This window comes from Pecten maximus, chromosome 5, assembly GCF_902652985.1.
Source record: "Pecten maximus chromosome 5, xPecMax1.1, whole genome shotgun sequence".
Taxonomy (NCBI): Eukaryota; Metazoa; Mollusca; class Bivalvia; order Pectinida; family Pectinidae; genus Pecten; species Pecten maximus.
The window spans coordinates 21,371,716-21,395,345 of record NC_047019.1 but is presented as its reverse complement, the minus strand read 5'-3'; the positions used below and the strand labels follow the sequence as shown (position 1 = coordinate 21,395,345).

Genomic DNA, 23,630 nt, shown 5'->3' with positions numbered 1-23,630 from the left:
TATGAAATTTCAGAAAGATCCATTCAGTGCTTTCTCAGAAATAGCGATAACAAACTTCAATTGTCAAAATCCAAGATGGCTGCCTGTCGGCCATGTTGTTTTCCGATTGGTCTCAAAACGCAATATGCATAACTAGGCACCAAGGGGAACCTACATATGAAATTTGAGAAAGATCCCTTCAGTACTTTCTCAGAAATAGCGATAACAAGAATTGTTTACGGACGGACGGACGGACCACGGACCACGGACGCAGGGCGATTTGAATAGCCCACCATCTGATGATGGTGGGCTAAAAACCTTGGTTGACTATATCATGCCCATCAACCAAGAGGCATTAGTCAATTTTGGTAGAGCTCCTTAAGACCCTTCTATCTATGGAGCGTATTTGATTCTACCTTATTTAGATCTTGAGAAGAAGTTTCAGTAAATTTGACCACTTTTGGCCCCACCCATATGCTCCTGGGGGTCAGTTTATGCCAACATGTGCATACCATTAAGCTGTCATCCTATGCTGATAATGTTAAAATTAAAATGATTTCCATTAGAAATCAAACAAATGATAGCAAAACTGAGACCCCAGGGTCTTCGCAATTCAAAATTTGGATAAAAGAGTACCTATTCTACTATACTGGGGAGTTGAGAAGAAGATTTTTGAAAATTTTATTCAATTTGACTCTCCTCAGGCCCCTGGTGGTGTCGGGACCATATAATTCTCAATTTTAGTTGACCTTTTGGTTGGAAGCTTCCTGCCAAATTTTAATGAATTTGGTTCAGCAATTTTGCAAAAGTCAAAGATGTAAATTGTTTATGGATAGACGATGGACAAAAGGCAGTTAGAATAGGTCACTTGAGATTTTGTCTCAGGTGACCTAAAAACCATTGAAGTGTTAAGGACTATAGTAGGGATTTTAATGATTTAACTCAATTTCTCCTATTTGGCCCCGCCCCTCTGGCCCCAGGAGAGCCACACCCTTCATTTACACAACATTATATCTCCTTTACACAATAATGCTCCAGACCAAATTTCATCAAAATCCATTCAGGCATTCAGGACTAGTAGTGATGTAAAGGAAAGTTGAAGAACGGACAGACAAAGGATGACAGACCCTGTACCATGTTAAAAGTAGATGAATTTGTTGTACATAGGTTGTATACATGATAACATATGTCCTGATATAAACTTTAATTTAACAATAAAATGCAAAATTATCATTATATTTTGGCAAGTAAGTCTCTTTACAATGTCCAGGTATGGTCATATCATCTAATTTTGTCAATATGTATTCAGTTGTTGTTTAGTCCCTATGTTCATTAACAGAATTATCTAATTAAAACCTATATATCATTTCATTTATATTAATAACTTTCATTGTTATTATCTAAAATATTTTTCTTGACTGAAAATCTATTATAAATCACACTATTGAAAATCAGTTCCCATGTAAATTTATCTAAAATAACTAGGGCATAGACTAGAATCAAATATATTGATTGTAACTGTATTACACTCAAATAAATATCTTGAAAACAAATGTAAAATTAAACAAAGAAAAAGAATCAAAGGAAATGGCCATTTAAGAAAACACTCATCTGTGTAGATAGTGAGAACATGTGCATTTTATGCCCTATAATTGAAAAAACCTATAAACATATAATGAAGACCACTTGGTTACAAATAAATGCATTATAAATATAAATTTTGCTTTGAATTAACCTTAACAGCATAATTAACAAAACGTTGTGACATATGTACTAACGACTACTTATGGACAGACTTTTCAAAAATAATTCTTCCATAGATTCCATTTATCATTTGAAATGAAAAACAGTGTCCACTGGATTTCACTGAATCACAATGTAAGATGCTATTATCTCCCACGCAATATCCAACATGTTTCCACATCAACTTTTCATTTTTAACAGTTTAAAAACATTTCAAAACACATCACAGACATATCAGCACCATGATTCACTTTGGAGTAGGAATGAGTGTCTATCACATATTTCACAGCCTGTCCTGAACAAGAAAGTCTCTAAATATATTTCCTCCCATCTTAACATGTGTCTCAAATCTAAAGGGCCATTTTACTATCACGATAATGGCACTTAGTCTACAAAGTCTGAAGTAGAACACTATTTATATATATAAACGTATAATTCAGGATTGGAAAAACTAGTTGGAGTATTCCATGCAAATGGTAATGAAATAAACCACTACCAGGCCATAGAGTTAGTCAATCACCTGACAACTCGTAGCAGGCCATAGAGTTAGTCCGTCACCTGACAACTCCTAGCAGGCCATAGAGTTAGTCCTTCACCTGACAACTCGTAGCAGGCCATAGAGTTAGTCTGTCACCTGACAACTCGTAGCAGGCCATAGAGTTAGTTCGTCACCTGACAACTCGTAGCAGGCCATAGACGGTTTTTATCTAATGAGCAGAATATCACAACAGAACTTTTTCACTAACCAGCCTTTCAGCGTTCCAAACTCAACAACATCTCAACATCACCAGAATTACAGCGATGTTACACAGTATACAGAGGAAGAATGAATGGAACATACTCTCATTATATGGGTACATCTCAGAAACAATTTCTGAATACTGAAACTGTGTATATCTTGTAAATCATGAATTTTTAACTTGCACTGTCAGCTTTAATTGTTAATGTCATCCATCTCTCTTATTCCCGTCCAAGATGTGATATATATAGAATTATCCTTGGATAGCTGTTTAAGACAGATAGATTTTGGCTACACCCGTGATCCGACTTTGGCAAGACGGACAGACTTTACATGCTGGTGCACATTCTGCACAACAAAGAATATGATAACAGGGTAGGAAAAGTATTGCCACCTCATTTTCTTCACAAATCCCACAGTATAGCCGTTGTTTTAACTCTTCATTCTCTTCCTGAATCCTTTTCAGTTCTGAAAATTGAAAGTGAAAAATGTAATGATATACAATGTCTGAGTTATTTTATCTCCACAGTCAAGCTTTAAATATACATTTACTGATGTACATATATCTATAAGCATCTTTGGTAGTAAGACAAGTGAACGGTCAAAGGTACAAAGCTCACCTCACATTGTATATCACTATACCTCACACTAGAATTAGGGAGCGAGTTCACGATCGGTACAAAGCCCGCCTCACACTGTATATCACTATACCTCACACTAGTATTAGAGGATGTGTTCACCATCGGTACAAAGCTCGCCTCACACTGTATATCACTATACCTCACACTGTATATCACTATACCTCACACTAGTATTAGAGGATGTGTTCACCATCGGTACAAAGCTCGCCTCACACTGTATATCACTATACCTCACACTGTATATCACTATACCTCACACTAGTATTAGGGGATGAGTTCACCATCGGTACAAAGCTCGCCTCACATTGTATATCACTATACCTCACACTAACATTACGGGGGCAAGTTCACCATCGGTACAAAGCTCGCCTCACACTGTAAATCACTATACCTCACACTAGAATTAGGGGATGAGTTCACCATCGGTACAAAGTAAAGCTAACATTGTCACTATACATCACACTAGTATCAGGGGCTGAGTTAGAATCTATATTTCAAAATATTAATATTTTGACAAAACAAGAGATCCCAGAGGGATCTTGGTGGCCATCATTGAATGATCTTTATTGGTTCTATGTCAGATTGAACATCTACTTTTCCCTTCTTTCTTTTTCCTCTAAATAATGATCCGATAGCATGAACATGTGGAACCTACATGTGAAGTTGGAGACACATCCCTCTGGTACTTTCCAAAAGAATAGCAATAACAAACTTGCTTTTCTGATAAAAATTTTAACTGTCACAACTTGGTATCAATAGGAACCTTCACATGAAGTTTGAGAACTATTCCTCTAGTACTTTTCAAGGAATAGTGATAACAATATTTAATTTTCAAAATCTAAGATGGCTGCCTGTCGGCCATTTTGTTTATCTGATCAAAAATCTAAATTGAATTGGCACAACCTGGAACCAAGAGGAACCTACAATGAAGTTTGAGAAATATCCCTCCAGTACTTTTCAAGAAATAGCGATGGCAACCAGAAATACCTGTTAATTCAACCCTTAACACATACAGGTAGATATTACCTGACAGTGTAGCACACAGCCAAACACCTATTTTGTCTTGTCACTGAGAAGATATGTCACACAAATGAAGTCAGATTTACTCTGAACCTGATAACTAACTTAAGTTTGAATAAAATAGATCCCTTTCTATGCCAATCTCTTTCATAAAGATGTACATCAAAATTACCTTCATCCACTGGAGCTTGGACCTGGGGAGGATCATCCATTGGAGCTTGGACCTGGGGAGGATCATCCATTGAAGCTTGGGCCTGGGGAGGATCATCCATTGGAGCTTGGACCTGGGGAGGATCATCGTTGAACAACTGGACATTTTCTGTCTCTGAGAAGGAAGAAGTGACAATGCCATCCAGAATGCCATCCACTCGCAGCATAACAATGCCTACAAATTAATGATCTAACATGAATATATTCCTACACAATAAAGCCACACAGAGAGTTCACCATTACACAGAGAATCTTTCATCACTGTCAATATAACATGGAATTTTATAAACTCATTAGATAATTTAATATGAGCCCTTCATCAAGTAATTACATATTACACTGATACAACGTAAGATTAAGATTCTTAATTGATTACATAATGCAAGACTTTTTTATATGTTGCCCAATAATGCTCCAGACAGATGGAGGGATGATTGATGCCTGTCCACTGCCTAAGCTCACCGGCCATTAGAGCCAGGTGAGTAAATAATTTTCTAATAAAAATTGCTGTAACTTGACTGACTTTCAACATGTTCATGATCAAATTGTCAACAACTAAGAAAAAGAAGTTAGACCAGCAACAGTCTGATTAAAATACAGATCCTAATACTATCTGTTGAGGATCTGACAGCGACCAACAGGAGGTCATGTGCAGATGACCTTTATCATTTCCATAACTCGAAAATCAACAGCCAATAAAAACGTTCCTTCTTTTAAACGGCGGTTGGTTGACGAATGTAAACATGGCCCCACCTATTTCAACCCGTTCACACTCAATAACACCAACCACATATTCTATGTCTTTGATTCTTTCTGCCGAAAGTTTCAGTTTCTGATTAGTGAATGTGGTAATTATCTTTTTACCTTCAGCTGATATTTCTTTTTGGACAAACCAAAACCCACATATCAAACAGATATTGTCCAAAAAGAACAACCGCCTTTTGTCCAAAAAGAACACCCGCCTTGGCGTAGATGCGCCTGCACTGGACACGGCCATCTTTGTATACGGTCGTTCAGGTTTCTCGGTATATCTCGATCGATATACGATAAGTCAAGAAACAAATTGAAATGAGTCTCATCATTTTCAGAATCTGGTAAGCTGTTATTTGATTGGTTAATACAAAGGTCATCTGCACATGACCTGTTGGTCGCGGTCAACACGATAGTATTAGGATCTGTATTTTAATCAGATTGGACCAGCAATACTGTGAAAATCAACTTTTCCAATTTTACATATAAATTGATTTGCACCTCAACATATTTGATTGTTTTATGGAATACATTGTATTTTTTATTGTTCAGTCACTTTTTTAAAATATATCATTGCATCACTACATAATGTCATAACTCAATCGAATTCCATTCATATTGAATTTTAAGGCTGTTGGGAGTATAACTGTCTCTCGCCATTACATGGCAATGTTTTAAGTGTGGTAATATTCACAGTGATTTTGGTAGCTTCATGTGTAAACCAGCAAACAGTGATTTGATACAGGCTTTGGGATTTTTCTGTTACATAGGATTGTATGTCTTAACCAGTTTTCTTGATGGAAAGTTCAAAATAGGACAATCATTGGAATAGAGACTTAGTTCGCCTTGCTGCTCTAAAGGCTTTGATTAAATCAGATATTTTCAAATATGAACATCCAGGGGTGTTGCTAGTTTTGACACATATGTACTAATTTTTTCGTAAAAAACTTGTAAGTAACACTATTTTGCCCGTCCAGTATTGGCCATCGTAATATATTGAATGCACGTATTTTTTAGTTAACTTTTTAAACCTGACACTGACAGCTGACAGATGTGAGCCCATGAAAGCTGACAACATTCGAATTGTCCCCCTTGAATGCAGCTATTATTCCATGCACATGAAATGTTATGTTAGATAGATTTTTCTTACATAGCTGTCTTACATGGGCAAACTATCCAACATGGTGCGATATGAGAGAAAAAAGATTAAGTCACATATTAGGCTGGGTATAAAAGCGTAAAACTTGCCATTTGTAGCCTCATTATCTTGTCCAGATGCTACAGCAAACCGTCTCATCTAAAATTGAATATAAAGTAAACATTATTGTAAAGTTTGCAATCCCATTCCAATAGGGTGGAATACTACTAGGAGTGTAGTTGATGGATGATGGATGATGGATGGATGATGGATGCTGTGCCATGGCATATGTTAGCCCACCAGGCCTTCAGACCAAGTGAGCTTTTTAAAAATTATCCGACTCCTGTGACCTTGAAACAAGGTTAATTTCATTTGAATGAACTTGGATGCCCTTCATTATGGCTAAATATCTAACTTTTTGACCTTTTGCTCATTGAGAAGTACACTGTAGGTCAAGGTCATTTCTTTGAAAACATTTGGTAGCCAATCATCTCAGCAAGCTACTGGCTCAATACCATGACCCTAAACTTTTCGGTTGTTGAAACAAGAGGCCTACAGGTCCTGTATTGCTCACCTGGTTTCGTGAGATATAAGAATGATGCATAAGTATAAGTGTTTAGCCGGTCAATGACCCCTTCTGGCCCAGCCCACAATGTTAAATCCCTGCCCCATAGGGATGCTACCAGTCAACTATGAGTATTATCAATTTCTTAGTTTCAAAGAAGAAGTTTTTTGGCCTGACCCCTATGGTCCCTTGGGGGTCATCCCACCATTTGTACAATTTTTAATCTCCACCCAATAAAATTGCTACCAGAAAAATATGAGCAATATCTAATATGCTTGTTACAGAGATGAATACCTTTATATAACATTAGATCTCTGTTGCCCGATTATGCTCACGACCAAATTTCATCAAAAACCTATTCAGTCTTTCAGGTCTTGGAAGGAATGTTGACAAAGGACAAACAGATGCACCATGGCAAAAACTCAGTGGTCCTTAGACCAGGTGAGCTAAACAGGTAGCAGATATCTCTAGACCCTTTAACTAATATGTTGATATTGCTATCATTGTTCATGTTGCTATACCAGTGATAGATCATTCAGTACACAGAACCATCGGTAATAAGTAGCATTGGTAACCTGCTCTCCTGTCAGCTGAAGACAGCCAGCTCTCACAGCAAAATATTCAGGTCTGTTTTTCAGCAGGAACGGGCAGTTTGGCCGGAAACCAAAGTGAACACTCCAGGGGTCGTCACTTTCTCTGAAATCTGCAATTTTGATTCCACAGCAGAAGCTGCGGCAGTGAGGGTCTGAAAATAAGATGTTTTTTTTTGTTGTATTAAAATTAGAAGCCCATTATTCAATTGAAATTATGATTTCACTTCCGAAACTTAGCAGGTATGTCAAATTCATTAATGACAATATTGTTTCTGAAGACATTACAGAGCATACTTTGATGATGTGAATAGATTAAAATTCTCTAATTTCTTTTAAAGGTAATATCACAACTCCTACTATGACCTCAAAAGTGGGCCAAGGTAATTCATTCATTTGGAACTTCTAGTAAAACTTTATAATGTAGAAATTTATAATTACCCATGAAATAAAATCCTGCATCGGACCACTGTGACTGTCTTTCTTCATTCAATGAACTTCTTTTCCATGTTTGTTCCCTGGCACTTCTGAGACGATACTCAGGATGACAAGTGAAGTGTCGTCTGATGTAGCCAGTGAGATCCATGCCAGCCTGTAACAGTCACACACAGATACATGATCCAGAATTATTACAAGTCAAGTAATGAAGTCTACAAGTTGTCAGTTGATTATATCTATTGCTACAGATAATCCTAACTACCACGGCGGCTACTTGAAATTGATTTAGATTTATACATGTACATGTATACAAGAGGCCCAAAGGGCCTGTATCGCTCACCTGGTTTTCTTGAGATATGAAACAAGAATGATGCTTTAGTATATTTGTCACTGGTATTGATATGTCATGGTTTTTATGCCAAAAACTGCATTAATCCATGAAATGAAATTGACTATTGGCGCAACCCCATAGGGATGCTACCACACAAATGTGAGTGATATCCATTGCTTAGTTTCTGAAAAGAAGTTGTTTAAACCAATTTACCCCTTTTGACCCCATCCTCTGCCCCCAGTGGGTTGCCCCCGTCATTTGTACAATTTTGAATCCTTAACCCAACAGGGTGCCACCAGTCAAATATTAGAGATAGCCATTGCTCAGTTTCAGAGAATAAGTCGTTTAATCAATACTGCCAAACTGACCCTTTTGGCCCAACCTCGTAGCTCTCCAGGGGTCAGCCCTGTCATTTGTACAATTTTGAATCTCTACCCCAGGGGGGTATTACCAGGCAAATATGAGCGATATCCATTGCTAAGTTTAGAGGAGAAGTTGTTTATATCAATCTAGCCAAATTAACCTCTTTTGGCCCCGCCCCTCAGACCCCTGGGTGGGGGGGTCAGTCCTGTCATTTGTAAAATCTTGAATCCCTATCCCAAGGGAATGCTATAAGGCAAATATGAGCGATATTCATTGCTTACTTTCAGAGGAGAAGTTGTTCATATCAATTTAGCCAAATTGACCCCCTTTGGCCCACCCCTCAGCCCCCAGGGGGGTCAGCACCACCATTTGTACAATTTTGAATCCCAACCCCAAAGGGATGCTCACAGTCAAATATGAGCAATATCCATTGCTTGGTTTCAGAGGAGAAGTTGTTCATATCAACCTAGCCAAATTGGCCTCTTTTGGTCATACCCCTCAGACCCCCGGGGGGTCAGCCTCACCACTTGTACAATTTTAAATCCCCACCCCATAGGTAGCAGTGTACAGTAAAAATGCCCAATTCTGAAAAATATGGCACATGTTTTAGATATGTAAACATTGCTAGTTAACCCTACATATATATTCGTAATCTGTACAACATTTGCAATTTGAATACAGCTCTGAAGCATAAGTAAACTGATATTTTCTGTGAGTTTTAGAGCTGTGAATACCATGGTAACAGCTTAAAAAATTCTCAAAAATTGCAAAATATTATGATATTTGACCCAAAATGACACAATTCTCTACACAATTTTTTTTCTGAAACCTATTTAAAATTAAATATCTCTATCCCAAAGACAGAATTAATCTTGTTTGGACATATGTTGTAAATTAAGTTTTTCCGCTATCTTACCTTTTCTGTGGGCTTCCATTTTTCGCTGTAGGCAAAACTAAATTTCCTGTGTAAACACACCTTCGGAAAATCCGGATATTTAAAATCCGGAACCAATTTATTATTTTTTATTTTAACAAATGTGAAGCCTGTATGTACTACTTCATATCAAATGTACCAATTATAGTGTACATTTATTTTTTCATTTTTTATGCATATCAAAATACAGGAGTTATTTGCTTAACAAAAAAATTGCCCATGGCCAGGCTGTCTTACTGTAGTGTGCTACCACAGTGATGCTACCAGGCAAATATGAGCGATATCTATTTCTTGGTTTCAGAGAAGAAGTCGTTTATATCAATATAGCCCGATCTACCACATTTGGCCCCACCCCTCAGGCCCATGGGGGGTCAGCCCCACCATTTGTACAATTTTGAGTCCTCACCCCATAGGAATGCTTCTGACCAAATTCTGATCTGTGGTTATGAAGAAGTCAATTTTTGACAGACGGACGGACGGACGAATGACAGATGCTAAGGTATGGCATAAGCTCACCTTGATCCTTCGGACCAGGTGAGCTAATAAAATCAATTTAAAAGGACAACAGAAAATTTAATCTCATCTATAAGACATTACCAGGCTTCTTGGTCATCAGAAAATCTATATTCTAATTACAGTGGCGATGAGTGCAACAGAAACTAGAGTACATATTAGCAAACTTGAGTCCATGGACCACCAGAACTGCTTTCCAAAGATATTTACTTAATACCAACTCCTACAACAATATTCATGTAAGGAAAGTATTGAAAGGGCACAACTTCCAGGAAGTTCCTAAAAATGTCTGAACGAATAATTTGTACCAGTCCTCAAAAAAATGTTATCATGGGATCTACAAGTTTAATATTCTCTCAATAGCTAGGGTCATCATCCGAAGGATGTTGAGGTCAGTGTTCAGAATCAGTTTGAAATTGATTATCGTAAAACATGAATTACTGATTATCAATATTACCCAATCAGTTGGTCAATGTTAAGTTACAATAGAGTGTAAAACTTCTGTCAATATCTTAAGGCAATAGTGTCAAATTACATGATTTTTATTCATTATTTCCATGAGTTTTTTTTTTTTTTTTTTTTGGAATATCCGTAATTCGATTGCAAATGAACTACCCTTTAACTCTACCAGTCTCAAATTTTAACACTACAATAAGTTTATCTGCTTCATCAATACACAAGAAAACAAGAGGTCCATGGGCCGTAACAGTCATCTGACAAACACTTACAGCAGGGACACACCCCTCAATCAAACATCTTGGCGCCCACCATTGAATGAGAAAGATCCCTTCAGTACTTTCTAAGAAATAGCGATAACAAACTTCAATTGTTAAAATCCAAGATGGCTGTCCTGTTGGCCATGTTGTTTTCCGACTGGTCCGAAAATGTATTATGCATAATAAGGGACCAAGGGAAACCTACATATGAAATTTTAGAAAGATTCCTTCAGCACTTTCTGAAAAATAACGATAACAAACTTCAATTGTCAAAATCCAAGATGGCTGCCTCTCGGCCATGTTTTTTTTCGACTGGTCTGAAAATACAATATGCATAACTACAGACCAAGGGGAACGTGCATATGAAATTTGAGAAAGATCCCTTCAGTACTTTCTCAGAAATAGCGATAACAAGAATTGTTTTCGAACGGACTGACCACTGACGCAAGGCAGTTTGAATAGCCCACCATCTTTAGCCCACCATCTGATGATCGTGGGCTAAAAATATTAATGCCTTTTACCCAATGATGTTTCTCACCAAATTTGATTATCATCTACCCAGAGGTTAAGATGGAATAGGGTTCACACCAAATTGGTTGTAATCCATGGAAGGGTTATTAAGGAGGAGTAGGATTTTATAGCAAAAACACCAAATTTCCCCTTTGTGGGCCCCGCCACTTGGGCCCCAAGGGTCATGTTAGCCTCATATATAAAATATGACTGCCCTCCCCAATGGATGTATCACACCAAATTTGGTTGTAATCCCTCGAAGGGTCAAGATGAGTAGGGTTTTTAATTAAAAATTCACCAAAGTTCCGCATTTGGGGCCCTGCCCCTCGGCCAAAGGGGTCAGACCAGCCTCATTCATATAACATATGATTGCCCTCCTCTAATGATGCTTCAAATCAAATTTGGAAGTAATCCACCCAAGGGTTAAGGAGGAGTAAAGTTTTGAAATAAAAAGTCTTGCCCACAGCAGACGGCGCACGACGACGGAAGACACACGATGGCTATAGGTCATCCTGACCCTTTGGGTCAGATGACCTTAAAATTCATAATTTCAACATTATGGATTTTTACATGAGATTTACTAATCACTTTTTAAACCATCTTTGTTTGGAAGGAGGAGTAGGCAGATTATAATCTTTAATCTAACATAACATAGTGTTAGAGAAATATTTCTGGATAAAATGAAACAAAATAAGTAAAACAATTATTGTCTTATTACATTTTGTCAACTGATAATTGATTTTATACAAGAAATTTGTTATTCATAAAAGTATCATTGAGGTGATTGGTCAATGAAATGATTGGTCAATGAGTTGATTGGTCAATGAGGTGATTGGTCATTTAGGTGATTGGTCAATGAGGTGATTGTGTTGTCAATGAGGTGATTGTGTTGTCATTGAGGTGATTGTGTTGTCATTGAGGTGATTGGTCAATGAGGTGATTGTGTTGTCAATGAGGTGATTGTGTTGTCAATGAGGTGATTGAGTTGTCAATGAGGTGATTGGTCAATGAGGTGATTGAGTTGTCAATGAGGTGATTGTGTTGTCAATGAGGTGATTGGTCAATGAGGTGATTGTGTTGTCAATGAGGTGATTGGTCAATGAGGTGATTGTGTTGTCATTGAGGTGATTGGTCATTGAGGTGATTGGTCAATGAGGTGATTGGTCATTGAAGTGATTGGTCAATGAGGTGATTGGTCATTGAGGTGATTGGTCAATGAGGTGAGTGGTCATTGAGATGATTGCATGGTCATTGAAGTGATTGGTCAATGAGGTGATTGTGTTGTCAATGAGGTGATTGGTCAATGAGGTGATTGGTCAATGAGGTGATTGTGTTGTCATTGATGTGATTGGTCAATGAGGTGATTGGTCAATGAGGTGATTGGTCATTTAGGTGATTGGTCAATGAGGTGATTGTGTTGTCAATGAGGTGATTGGTCAATGAGGTGATTGTGTTGTCAATGAGGTGATTGTGTTGTCATTGAGGTGATTGTGTTGTCATTGAGGTGATTGGTCAATGAGGTGATTGTGTTGTCAATGCGGTGATTGTGTTGTCAATGAGGTGATTGGTCAATGAGGTGATTGAGTTGTCAATGAGGTGATTGTGTTGTCAATGAGGTGATTGGTCAATGAGGTGATTGTGTTGTCAATGAGGTGATTGGTCAATGAGGTGATTGTGTTGTCATTGATGTGATTGGTCAATGAGGTGATTGGTCAATGAGGTGATTGGTCATTTAGGTGATTGGTCAATGAGGTGATTGTGTTGTCAATGAGGTGATTGTGTTGTCATTGAGGTGATTGTGTTGTCATTGAGGTGATTGATCAATGAGGTGATTGGTCAATGAGGTGATTGTGTTGTCAATGAGGTGATTGGTCAATGAGGTGATTGAGTTGTCAATGAGGTGATTGTGTTGTCAATGAGGTGATTGAGTTGTCAATGAGGTGATTGTGTTGTCAATGAGGTGATTGGTCAATGAGGTGATTGTGTTGTCAATGAAGTGATTGAGTTGCCAATGAGGTGATTGGTCTATGAGATGATTGCGTGGACATTGGGGTGATTGGACTTGCATGCATCTATTATTATCTTATACTCTACTTCAAGGGCTGATTGATAAGTTTCAGCCTCGTATTGAAGGATTTGAATTATATTGTAATACATATTGAGGGATACTGGCAGTAGGGTCAATAAGGTACTATTGGCCATGCTGCTGGTTGAGGTTACAGCATACTGTCAGCATGGTCAATGTAGCACCCTGACCATCTTGGCTGTTAAGAAAGCCATCCACTGCATGTTATGGTTTGGGTTAGGGTTAGGATGCATGAAATAGCTGTTTTCAATTTTGGAAATACATGAAAGTCTGATGGAGCGAGATTGGGTGAATAAGGTGTATGCTCAATCAATTTAAAGCCACACTCGTGAATAGTAGCCATGGCAATGATAGACTCTTTCATCCTAACCCTAACCCTAGCCGATTTTGTCCATTTCGCAAAAGCCGCTTGTCTTGTTTACTTAAGAGTGATATAAGACCTGTCCTTGATTACACGGCCCTATATAGTCAGAGAAGGAGGCTCACAACATATCAATCATCCCTTGTATATTGTTGACGGTCATGTATGTTTATGTTTTTTTATCATGTTTATACATGATTTGCCTTTAACATTATACATGATACATGTTATCAGAATTGTGCAATAAATATTTGAATTAAATCTAAAAAGTCATCCAATACTGGATTATGCATTAAACATGGAAAGTTGACAAATTTTATCTACAGGAAGGTCCAGTGTCCTGGGGTAATAACTTGTTTAAAATGGCCTAAAATCACCTGAAGGAGACTTTCTCGCAGGAAGTAGATGAATGCAGGGCCACAAAGTTTCAGTATGTACTGGCAGTGTAAGCTGACAGCGGCATGTCGTAGAACTGCATCATGTGACTCCTGCCAATTTCCCAGTCTGACTCCGCAGAAAAAACATTCAAAAATCCCCGCATCATCTACAAAGAAAACAGTAGTACAGGTGGTAGAAAAATGGAAATCACAGACGATTATTTACGGCTACTACTGAATGATCGTCTTTAATGGTACTGTGTAAGACTGGTCTTTTCTCTACTTTTCTCATCTTTCCCCTTTTCCTTTTAATCATAAACAATATGAACCGAAATCTGAGAAAGATTCAAGATTCATAAAGTACTTAACAAATTCATGATAACTCCCTGTCAGCCATTTTGTTTTACATTCTGTCTTAACACTGAACAAGAGAACTGATATACCAAAATAAATATCCATGAACTTTCTGAAACTGTCTTGAAAATGGCAGTTTGTCATGAAGTGCCTTTTTTTTTAGAAATGTCTCAAAATTGACCATTTACAACAAGGGCCCGATGAATACCTACATATGAAACTTCAGTAACATCAATGAAGAACTTATGAGAAATAGCGAAACCCAAATTCAGCAGTCAAATTTAAAAAAAAATAGCCACGAGACGGCCATAATGTGTTCTGATCATTCCCAAAATCAAACATGTACAACTAGGGACAAAGCAGATTCTATATGAGAGAGATCTGATTGCTATTTCTCAAGAAACAGTGATAATAAGTATTAATGTTAAGGGGGTGGAAAATGGACCACAGAAGAAGAGCATAACATTTGCTACTAACAGTCAAGTCGCCTATAATTACCTACAGTGTACTGTATACCCAGTTAAAGTTTACTTCTCGAATGTTTTCAGATAGTTCAGACTAATGTTAATACCTCAAAAACTATCAAATAGTTCAGACTACTGTTAATACCTCAAAAACTATCAGAGAGTTCAGACTAATGTTACATCTTTTAATTGTAATACCTCAACAAGAGATACCAGAGGGATCGTGGCACCCACCATTAAATGATCTTGATCATTCCATGACAGATTGATCTTTTCTCTATTTTTCCCTTCCTCTTACTGATCTGTGTAAATTGAGAAACATCCCTCCAGTACTTTTCAGACATGGGGAACTTATATATGAAATTTGAGATTTAGCGATAATGGCTGTCTGTCGGCCATGTAGTTTTCAGATAGGTCACAAAATGCAATACGATGGACCAAGGGGAACCTACATATGAAATTTGAGAAAGATCCCTCCAGTACGATTAGCGATAACAAACTTCAAATGTCAAAATCCAAGATGGCTGCCTGTCGCCCATGTTGTTTTCCGATTAGTTCCAAAATGCAATATGCATAACAAGGGACCAAGAAGAAGCTACATATGAAATTTAAGAAAGATCCCTTTAGCACTTTCTCAGAAATAGCGAAAACAAACTTCAATAGTCAAAATCCAAGATGGCTGCCTGTTGGCCATGTTGTTTTCCGATCGGTTCCAAAATGCAATATACATAACTACAGACCAAGGGGAACCTACATATGAAATTTAAGAAAGATCCCTTTAGCACTTTCTCAGAAATAGCGATAACAAGAATTGTTTACGGACGGACGTCCCATGGACCTGTGACAGACGCAAGGCGATATGAATAGCCCACCATCTGATAATAGTGGGCTAAAAACTATCAGAGTTCAGATTACTGTTAATACCTCAAAAACTAAAACACATTAAGATCATTCCCAGTTTTATAGACTTATGAGGTTTTTCACTTTAAGGTAACATTAAAACTGATATAGTTTTGTGTTTGTTTTACCTATAGGAAAAAGTTTAGACTCTATGAACCGTTCAACATCTGATGGCATGGATGAAGTGAGAAAATTATCCCGCAGCAAGCTGTCATCAATTTGCCCGAAATGGGGCAATGGGGAGTGTTCAAAAACACTTGTCAATGACTCTACATATTGGTTCATCTCTGCTAAAGAAATGGGTCCTTCAAATCTCAAAATGCGCCTTGGGGAGCAGCAGACAGGTACTTGATGCTGACAGGTTTGAGTGTTTCCACAAGACAGACAATGAATGAGGTTCCGAGTAGAATCCAGGCAACGAAAACCCTGGGTATACAGGTCTTTGGCAGTGGCAGCAGAAGTGCTATCTGGCCAGTTTAGGAAGCTCCAGATATCTGATATATCCATGCTTGGTATACTTTGAGCTGACCCAATTCCTACAAGGACAGGCCTCAAGTTGGTGAGGAAGATAGGGAGAAATCCCAGTCGGTTATAAAACTGCCCAAGCTTTGACATGATGTAAGTCACTAAAACTTTCAACAGGCAAGAGAGAGCACCACTATTTATGGGAGAGGCTGTATTTGTTGCTAGTTTCGAGAGAATAGGTGCACCATTCTTGCTTTCAACAACATCCAAAATTGCAGTTTTCCTGATAATATCCAGCATATGTTTATGCTCCATATTCAGCTCAGAACCGTTCCTTTCTCTTTCTATCAAACTGCAAAAAAATGTCTGCAGAGCATGCACATCCAACACTGCCACATATCCTGAATACTTTTTTAAAGTGTTGTTGACTTTAATGCTGAAAATCACTGTCTTAAAAATGAAAGACACCAGGCCAAACTGTAAAAACTGTTTAACATAAGATTCACGGTTTCCGGACTTATCCGTATTTTCAAATTCAACAATTTTGCTATTGTTTTCATACGGTGCTATGATTATCCGTACATCAGGGGACACCAATGGAGATTCAGTATTGGTTTGATCTCCTTCCAGTATCACATCAACAGAGTCCTCATGACTTGTATTATCTCCTCCACATGCCCCCTCCTGGACATTTCCTTCCTCATTCTCCTCATTTCCCTCCACTGCCTTTAACTCCGCCACAGAAAGAAAACATGTATCCTCCCTGAAATACAAAATTACAAATATGTGATTTGCAAACTTAAACACTTCAAAACATATTATTTTAAAGTTTAGATGAAAAAAGAGGCCCAACTGGCCTGAATCAATAAGTAATCAAATGATATCAGGCCCCTGGGGGGTCAGCCCCATCATTTGTATGATTTTGAATCCCCACCCCATAATGATGCTACCAGGCAAATATGAGCGATAGCCATTGCTTGGTTTCAGAGAAGAAATCGTTTATATCAATATAGCCAAATTGACCACATTCGGCCCCGCCCCTCGGGCCCCTGGGGGGTCAGCCCCATCATTTGTACAATTTTGAATTCCCAACCCATAATGATGCTACCAGGCAAATATGAACGATAGCCATTGCTTGGTTTCAGAGAAGAAGTCTTTTATATCAATATAGCCAAATTGACCACATTTGGCCCCGCCCCTCAGGCCCCTGGGGGGTCAGCCCCATCATTTGTACAATTTTGAATCCCCACCCCATAGTGATGCTACCTGGCAAATGTGAGCAATAGCCATTGCTTGGTTTCAGAGAAGAAGTCGTTTACATCAATAGCTCCAAATTGACCCCTTTTGGCCCCACCGCAGAGGCCCCCAGGGGGTCAGCTCCATCATTTGTACAATTTTGAGTCCCCTACCCATAGGGATGCTTCTGACCAAATTTGTTCAAATTCTGATCAGCGGTTATGAAGAAGAAGTCAAATAAGTCAATTGTTGACGGACGGACGACAGACGGACGGAAGACGGACGCCACGGTATGGCATAAGCTCACCTTGGTCCTTCGGACCAGGTGAGCTGATAAGTCAATTGTTGACGGATGGATGGACGGGCGGACGGACGGACGGACGGACGGACGACACGGTATGGCATAAGCATCGAGTCCCCTGTAACCTATAGTATACAATGAAATACTCGAGTCCCCTGTAACCTATAGTATACAATGAAATACTCGAGTCCCCTGTAACCTATAGTATACAATAAACAAAAGTGGTGTTAGGTTGATGGAGGGGAACAAGTCATAAGTCAATGACCATGGTTTTTTCTGGGGGCTTTTTGGGGCCGTTAAAAGGGTCCCATTCCTAATTGAAATCATTCCATATTCAAGACAAATTTCCTACTCCTGAAAAAGTCTTTCTCAATTCACCAATTTTTTCCCCAAAATGAAACAAAAGGACCCTTTTCGGAACCAGTGAGAAAAGCCCTGGTTGATAATAAGCATTTGAACTGCTGAATTCAATGTTGCACATGAGAAAAGAGATCGATTTAACCTTCAACTGAGTGTTAAACATGTACCGGTAACTATTTTATCTGTATTGAAAATGTACTTCCTACTTGTCGAATATTAACACAAACAGAAGGTGTGGTCCACAACTACACACCTCAAACTGTCAAATATTAACACAAACAGGGGGTGTGGTCCACAACTACACACCTCAAACTGTCAAATATTAACACAAACAGGGGGTGTGGTCCACAACTACACACCTCAAACTGTCAAATATTAACACAAACAGGGGGTGTGGTCCACAACTACACACCTCAAACTGTCAAATATTAACACAAACAGGGGGTGTGGTCCATAACTACACACCTCAAACTGTCAAATATTAACACAAACAGGGGGTGTGGTCCATAACTACACACCTCAAACTGTCAAATATTAACACAAACAGGGGGTGTGGTCCATAACTACACACCTCAAACTGTCAAATATTAACACAAACAGGGGGTGTGGTCCACAACTACACACCTCAAACTGTCAAATATTAACACAAACAGGGGGTGTGGTCCACAACTACACACCTCAAACTGTCAAATATTAACACAAACAGGGGGTGTGGTCCATAACTACACACCTCAAACTGTCAAATATTAACACAAACAGGGGGTGTGGTCCATAACTACACACCTCAAACTGTCAAATATTAACACAAACAGGGGGTGTGGTCCACAACTACACACCTCAAACTGTCAAATATTAACACAAACAGGGGGTGTGGTCCACAACTACACACCTCAAACTGTCAAATATTAACACAAACAGGGGGTGTGGTCCATAACTACACACCTCAAACTGTCAAATATTAACACAAACAGGGGGTGTGGTCCACAACTACACACCTCAAACTGTCAAATATTAACACAAACAGGGGGTGTGGTCCATAACTACACACCTCAAACTGTCAAATATTAACACAAACAGGGGGTGTGGTCCATAACTACACACCTCAAACTGTCAAATATTAACACAAACAGAAGGTGTGGTCCACAACTACACACCTCAAACTGTCAAATATTAACACAAACAGGGGGTGTGGTCCATAACTACACACCTCAAACTGTCAAATATTAACACAAACAGGGGGTGTGGTCCATAACTACACACCTCAAACTGTCAAATATTAACACAAAGATGGATACATTTTAGGGAAGATATAAACCTCAAATGGCCTATAATGTAAAATGTTAGACAGTCTTTGCCCCAACATGCTTCAGACTGTCAATATTGTACATAAGGGAAGATATAAACCTCAAATGGCCTATAATGTAAAATGTTAGACAGTCTTTGCCCCAACATGCTTCATACTGTCAATATTGTACATAATAGACAGTTTTTGCAGATACTATATACAGCATTTGCATTGTAAAACACTAAATTTATGCTTGTGAATGTGTACAAAGTAATACTTACATTTTACCAGATATGACGTACTACTGGTTTGTTCGGGAGTGATCATTATTTAAGAACTTTATTGCTTTATATTTTCTATATTGAATGAAAACAAATTTTGAAAAGCTGGTAAAACCTATGATTTAAAGAGAAATTACAGACCAAGTAACAGGAATACAGCCATCCATGCAAATCTAATTTATGTTCCTGTTGTTAGTGCAGTTCAGTAAATAAACGGAACAAATCGAGGGATCCTATTTACGTTTGTTGCAGCATGGAGAGCTATTATATCTATGCCCTATTTTCCAGGTAGTTGCTATCCAGTGATCCTTTTAATACATAAACATAATTAAGAACAAGTGTATCAGAGACCAGATATTAGATCTCAGGGTCTTGCAATTATTTGAAAAGACGTCTTTAAATTATTCTGGCTAATTTAACTCTTTCAAAATAAAATCATAGCAAAGGTCATTCTTATGAACAAACTTGGTAGCCCTTCACCCCAGCAAGCTACAGACTCAATATCAAGACCCTAAGGGCCTCTAGGTTATTAAGAAGAATTTGTTTAAAGATTTTAGCCTATTTGACCCCTGTGACCTTGAATGTAGGTCAAGGTCATTTATTTGAACAAACTTGGTAGCCCTTAACCCTAGCATGCTACAGACCTAATATCATGTCCCTGGGCCTCTTGGTTACTGAGAAGAAGTTGTATAAAGATTATAGCCTATTTGACCTTTGTGACCTTGAATGATGGTTCAGGTCATTCATTTGAACACACTTGGTAGCTCTTCACCCCAGGATACTACAGGCCTAATAACAAGTCCCTGGGCCTTTTGGTTATTGAGAAGAAGTTGTTAAAAGATTTTAGCCTATTTTACCCATATGACCTTGAATAAAGGCCGAGGTCATTTATTTGAACAAACTTGGTAGCCCGCCAGGATGCTACAGGCCCAATATCAAGTCCCTGGGCCTCTTGGCTATTGAGAAGAAGTCGTTTGAAGATTTTAGCCTATTTGATCTTTGTGACCTTGAATGAAGGTCAATGTCATTCATTTGAACAAACTAGGTAGTCCTTCACCCCAGGATGCTACAGGCCCAATATCAAGTCCCTGGGCTTCTTGGTTATTAAGAAGAAGTCATCAGGCAGGTGAGCTAAAAATCTGATCTTTCCTTCAAAAGATATCGTGCGGAAAGCAATCAGCCAATCAGATCATGACAGCCTCATTAAATATGTACAGAATATTTTGATAATCGAACTTGAGCGTGAGGTTTAGGTAATAGGTCTACCAAGCAAGTTTCCTCTAAATTTGATCATTCCTTAGAAAGATATTGTGTGGAAAACAATCCGCTAATCATATCACAGCAGCCTCTTTTAATATGCACAGAATATGCTGATAATAGAACTTGAGCAAGGGATTTAGTCTACCAAGAAAGTTTCATCAAAATCTGATCATTCCTTCAAAAGATATCGTAAAGTGAATAAAATATGGAAAGTGAAGCCGGATGGACGGAACCCATTTGTATATCCCTTCCAACTTAGCTGGGCGGGGGATAGCAAAATAATTTGTTATTACAAGGGCATACCTTTGTTCGAAAGCTAGATGTGTGCTGTACATTAATTTAAAAGATTTATGAATAAAAGTACCTTACACTCATATTTATGATTAACTGTGATGGAATTAAAATCATATTTGTACAGAAAATCCAGAAAACTCTTGCAGCTCTGCATCCGAACTGGAATATTCAGCCATGCCTCCAGCTCTTCATTTAGATATCACGTGACAACCATCAGATCGCCAAAAGTTACACCACTGTGGTAAAAACCATATGGCATAGCGTAGCGCATGATGTAGGTGTTTTACACCAATTACTTTTATTATGATAACATGCATAGCTAGTAAATGAGTTAAGAATTACAAACATTATCTGTGTGCACAAAGTCAAATAAATATGAGCATCAAAGGTAGACAAGAGGCCCAGTTAAAGACCGTTATACTATTGTAGTATGCACTCTCTGTAGCAAGTTTAGTGGCACTGTTGGCCATGGTGGCCATCTTGGATTTCTGACTGACCCAATAAATAACACTTGGCCAGGACCATCTCAGAATCATTTCTGGCAAGTTAGAGCTGAATCCCACTGGTGGAATTTGAGAAGAAGTTTGAAATAGGTGTCGTTCAGAAGAACCATGATTGCACAATCATGTTACAAAATGGCCACCATGGCTGCCATGTCAAAGTTTTCACAAGGCCGCAAAATAACAACACTTCGTTGGCTCTCCTTCCTTAGCATCCTCATTAATTTCCAGCTCAATGACACTTGTGGAACTGGAGAAGAAGTTTAAAATGTGGTTTTCAAGATGGTTGCCATGGCGGCCATCCTGGATTTCTGACTGACCCGATAAATAACAGCACTTGGTCAGGACCATCCAAGGATCATTTCAAGCAAGTTTCAGCTCAATCTCATCAGTTGAACTTGAGAAGAAGTTTCAAATGTGTTTTCAAAATGGCGGCTGTGGCGGCCATCTTGAATTTCAGACTGACCCAAAAAAAAAAACACTTGGTCAGGACCATCTCAGGATCATTTTTGGTAAGTAAGAACTGAATCCCATAGGTGGAATTTGAGAAGTTTGAAATAGGTGTTGTCCAGGAAAACCATGATTGCACAATCATGTTACAAAATGGCCACCATGGCTGCCATGTCACAGTTTTTACGAGGCCACAAAATAACAACACTTCGTTGGCTCTCCTTCCTTAGCATCCTCATTAATTTCCAGCTCAATGGCACTTGTGGAACTGGAGAAGAAGTTTAAAATGTGGTTTTCAAGATGGTTGCCATGGCGGCCATCCTGGATTTCTGACTGACCCGATAAATAACAGCACTTGGTCAGGACCATCCAAGGATCATTTCAAGCAAGTTTCAGCTCAATCTCATCCGTTGAACTTGAGAAGAAGTTTCAAATGTGTTTTCAAAATGGCGGCTGTGGCAGCCATCTTGAATTTCAGACTGACCCCCAAAAAAAAAAACACTTGGTCAGGACCATCTCAGGATCATTTTTGGTAAGTAAGAACTGAATCCCATAGGTGGAATTTGAGAAGAAGTTTGAAATAGGTGTTGTCCAGGAAAACCATGATTGCGCAATCATGTTACAAAATGGCCACCATGGCTGCCATGTCACAGTTTTTACGAGGCCGAAAAATAACAACACTTTGTTGGCTCTCCATTAAATTACTAGAACCTCGTAAGCCATTGACCTGACCACTGATCAGCAAGGTATGGCGCGGCCCAGCAGGGGTCCAGTATGCTTTTCATCTGGTAAGGATGTCATTCAGAACACCAATATCAGATGACCATATATGGTGATTTGCTTGGAGTAGATTGACCAATGGGAGGAAAGCCCCTCCTCCATAGTTAAAACTTGTAACATACAGTCCCCCAGACCACTGCCTTCACTCCCAGACAGTCTGGCAATGCAGCACCAGGCTTTCTTTGGACTTCTAAACTTTCATTATCAGAATGGACAGTCATGCTTAGTGTTTACATAATAAGTTAATGTTACTGAACCCTGAACTACAAATATAATTCTGCAATGACAAAAAAAGAGATTCTTTTTACATCATTCGAAAGCATGGTCAAATAAAACGTAGGATGGTCTTACACTGCCACATCCAGCAGGACACAAGCATGTCCGATTGCAGTGACAAGCATGAATTCCGATGGACTGGTAGCTACAGTTTATTTCTCCCATACTTCACAGGGTTATCCGGCGGTTGCTAGGGAAAAGATAAATTGATCTTACACAGGGTGGGTAAAGACAGCCGGCACACGCTATATGACGCTGCTAACAATAACGTAATGTCATCATTTTACGTTGAGTAGCCAAGTCGTAAATGATGACATCATCAATTTTGACGCACATTCCAAGGAGCATTGAAAATGGCACGATGAAAAACTTTCATAAAAACTTATGTTTGGTTGCAAGTATGTGAGAAAAATAATCAAT

General features: G+C 38.6%; 1 protein-coding gene across 1 annotated transcript; it reads right to left on the bottom strand.

Annotated features, from left to right (window-relative positions):
- Positions 1 to 223: 223 nt before the first annotated feature.
- LOC117328355 lies at positions 224 to 23,155 on the bottom strand. The gene is made up of 9 exons (XM_033885882.1): positions 23,057 to 23,155; positions 19,292 to 19,350; positions 15,851 to 16,950; positions 14,005 to 14,171; positions 7,817 to 7,967; positions 7,361 to 7,530; positions 6,331 to 6,379; positions 4,295 to 4,507; positions 224 to 2,929 (listed from the first exon to the last, which is right to left on the bottom strand). Exons 1-9 carry the CDS (start codon positions 23,153 to 23,155, stop codon positions 2,733 to 2,735), a joined length of 2,205 nt encoding a protein of 734 aa, XP_033741773.1. The 3' UTR covers positions 224 to 2,732.
- Between the last annotated feature and the right edge of the window lie 475 nt (positions 23,156 to 23,630).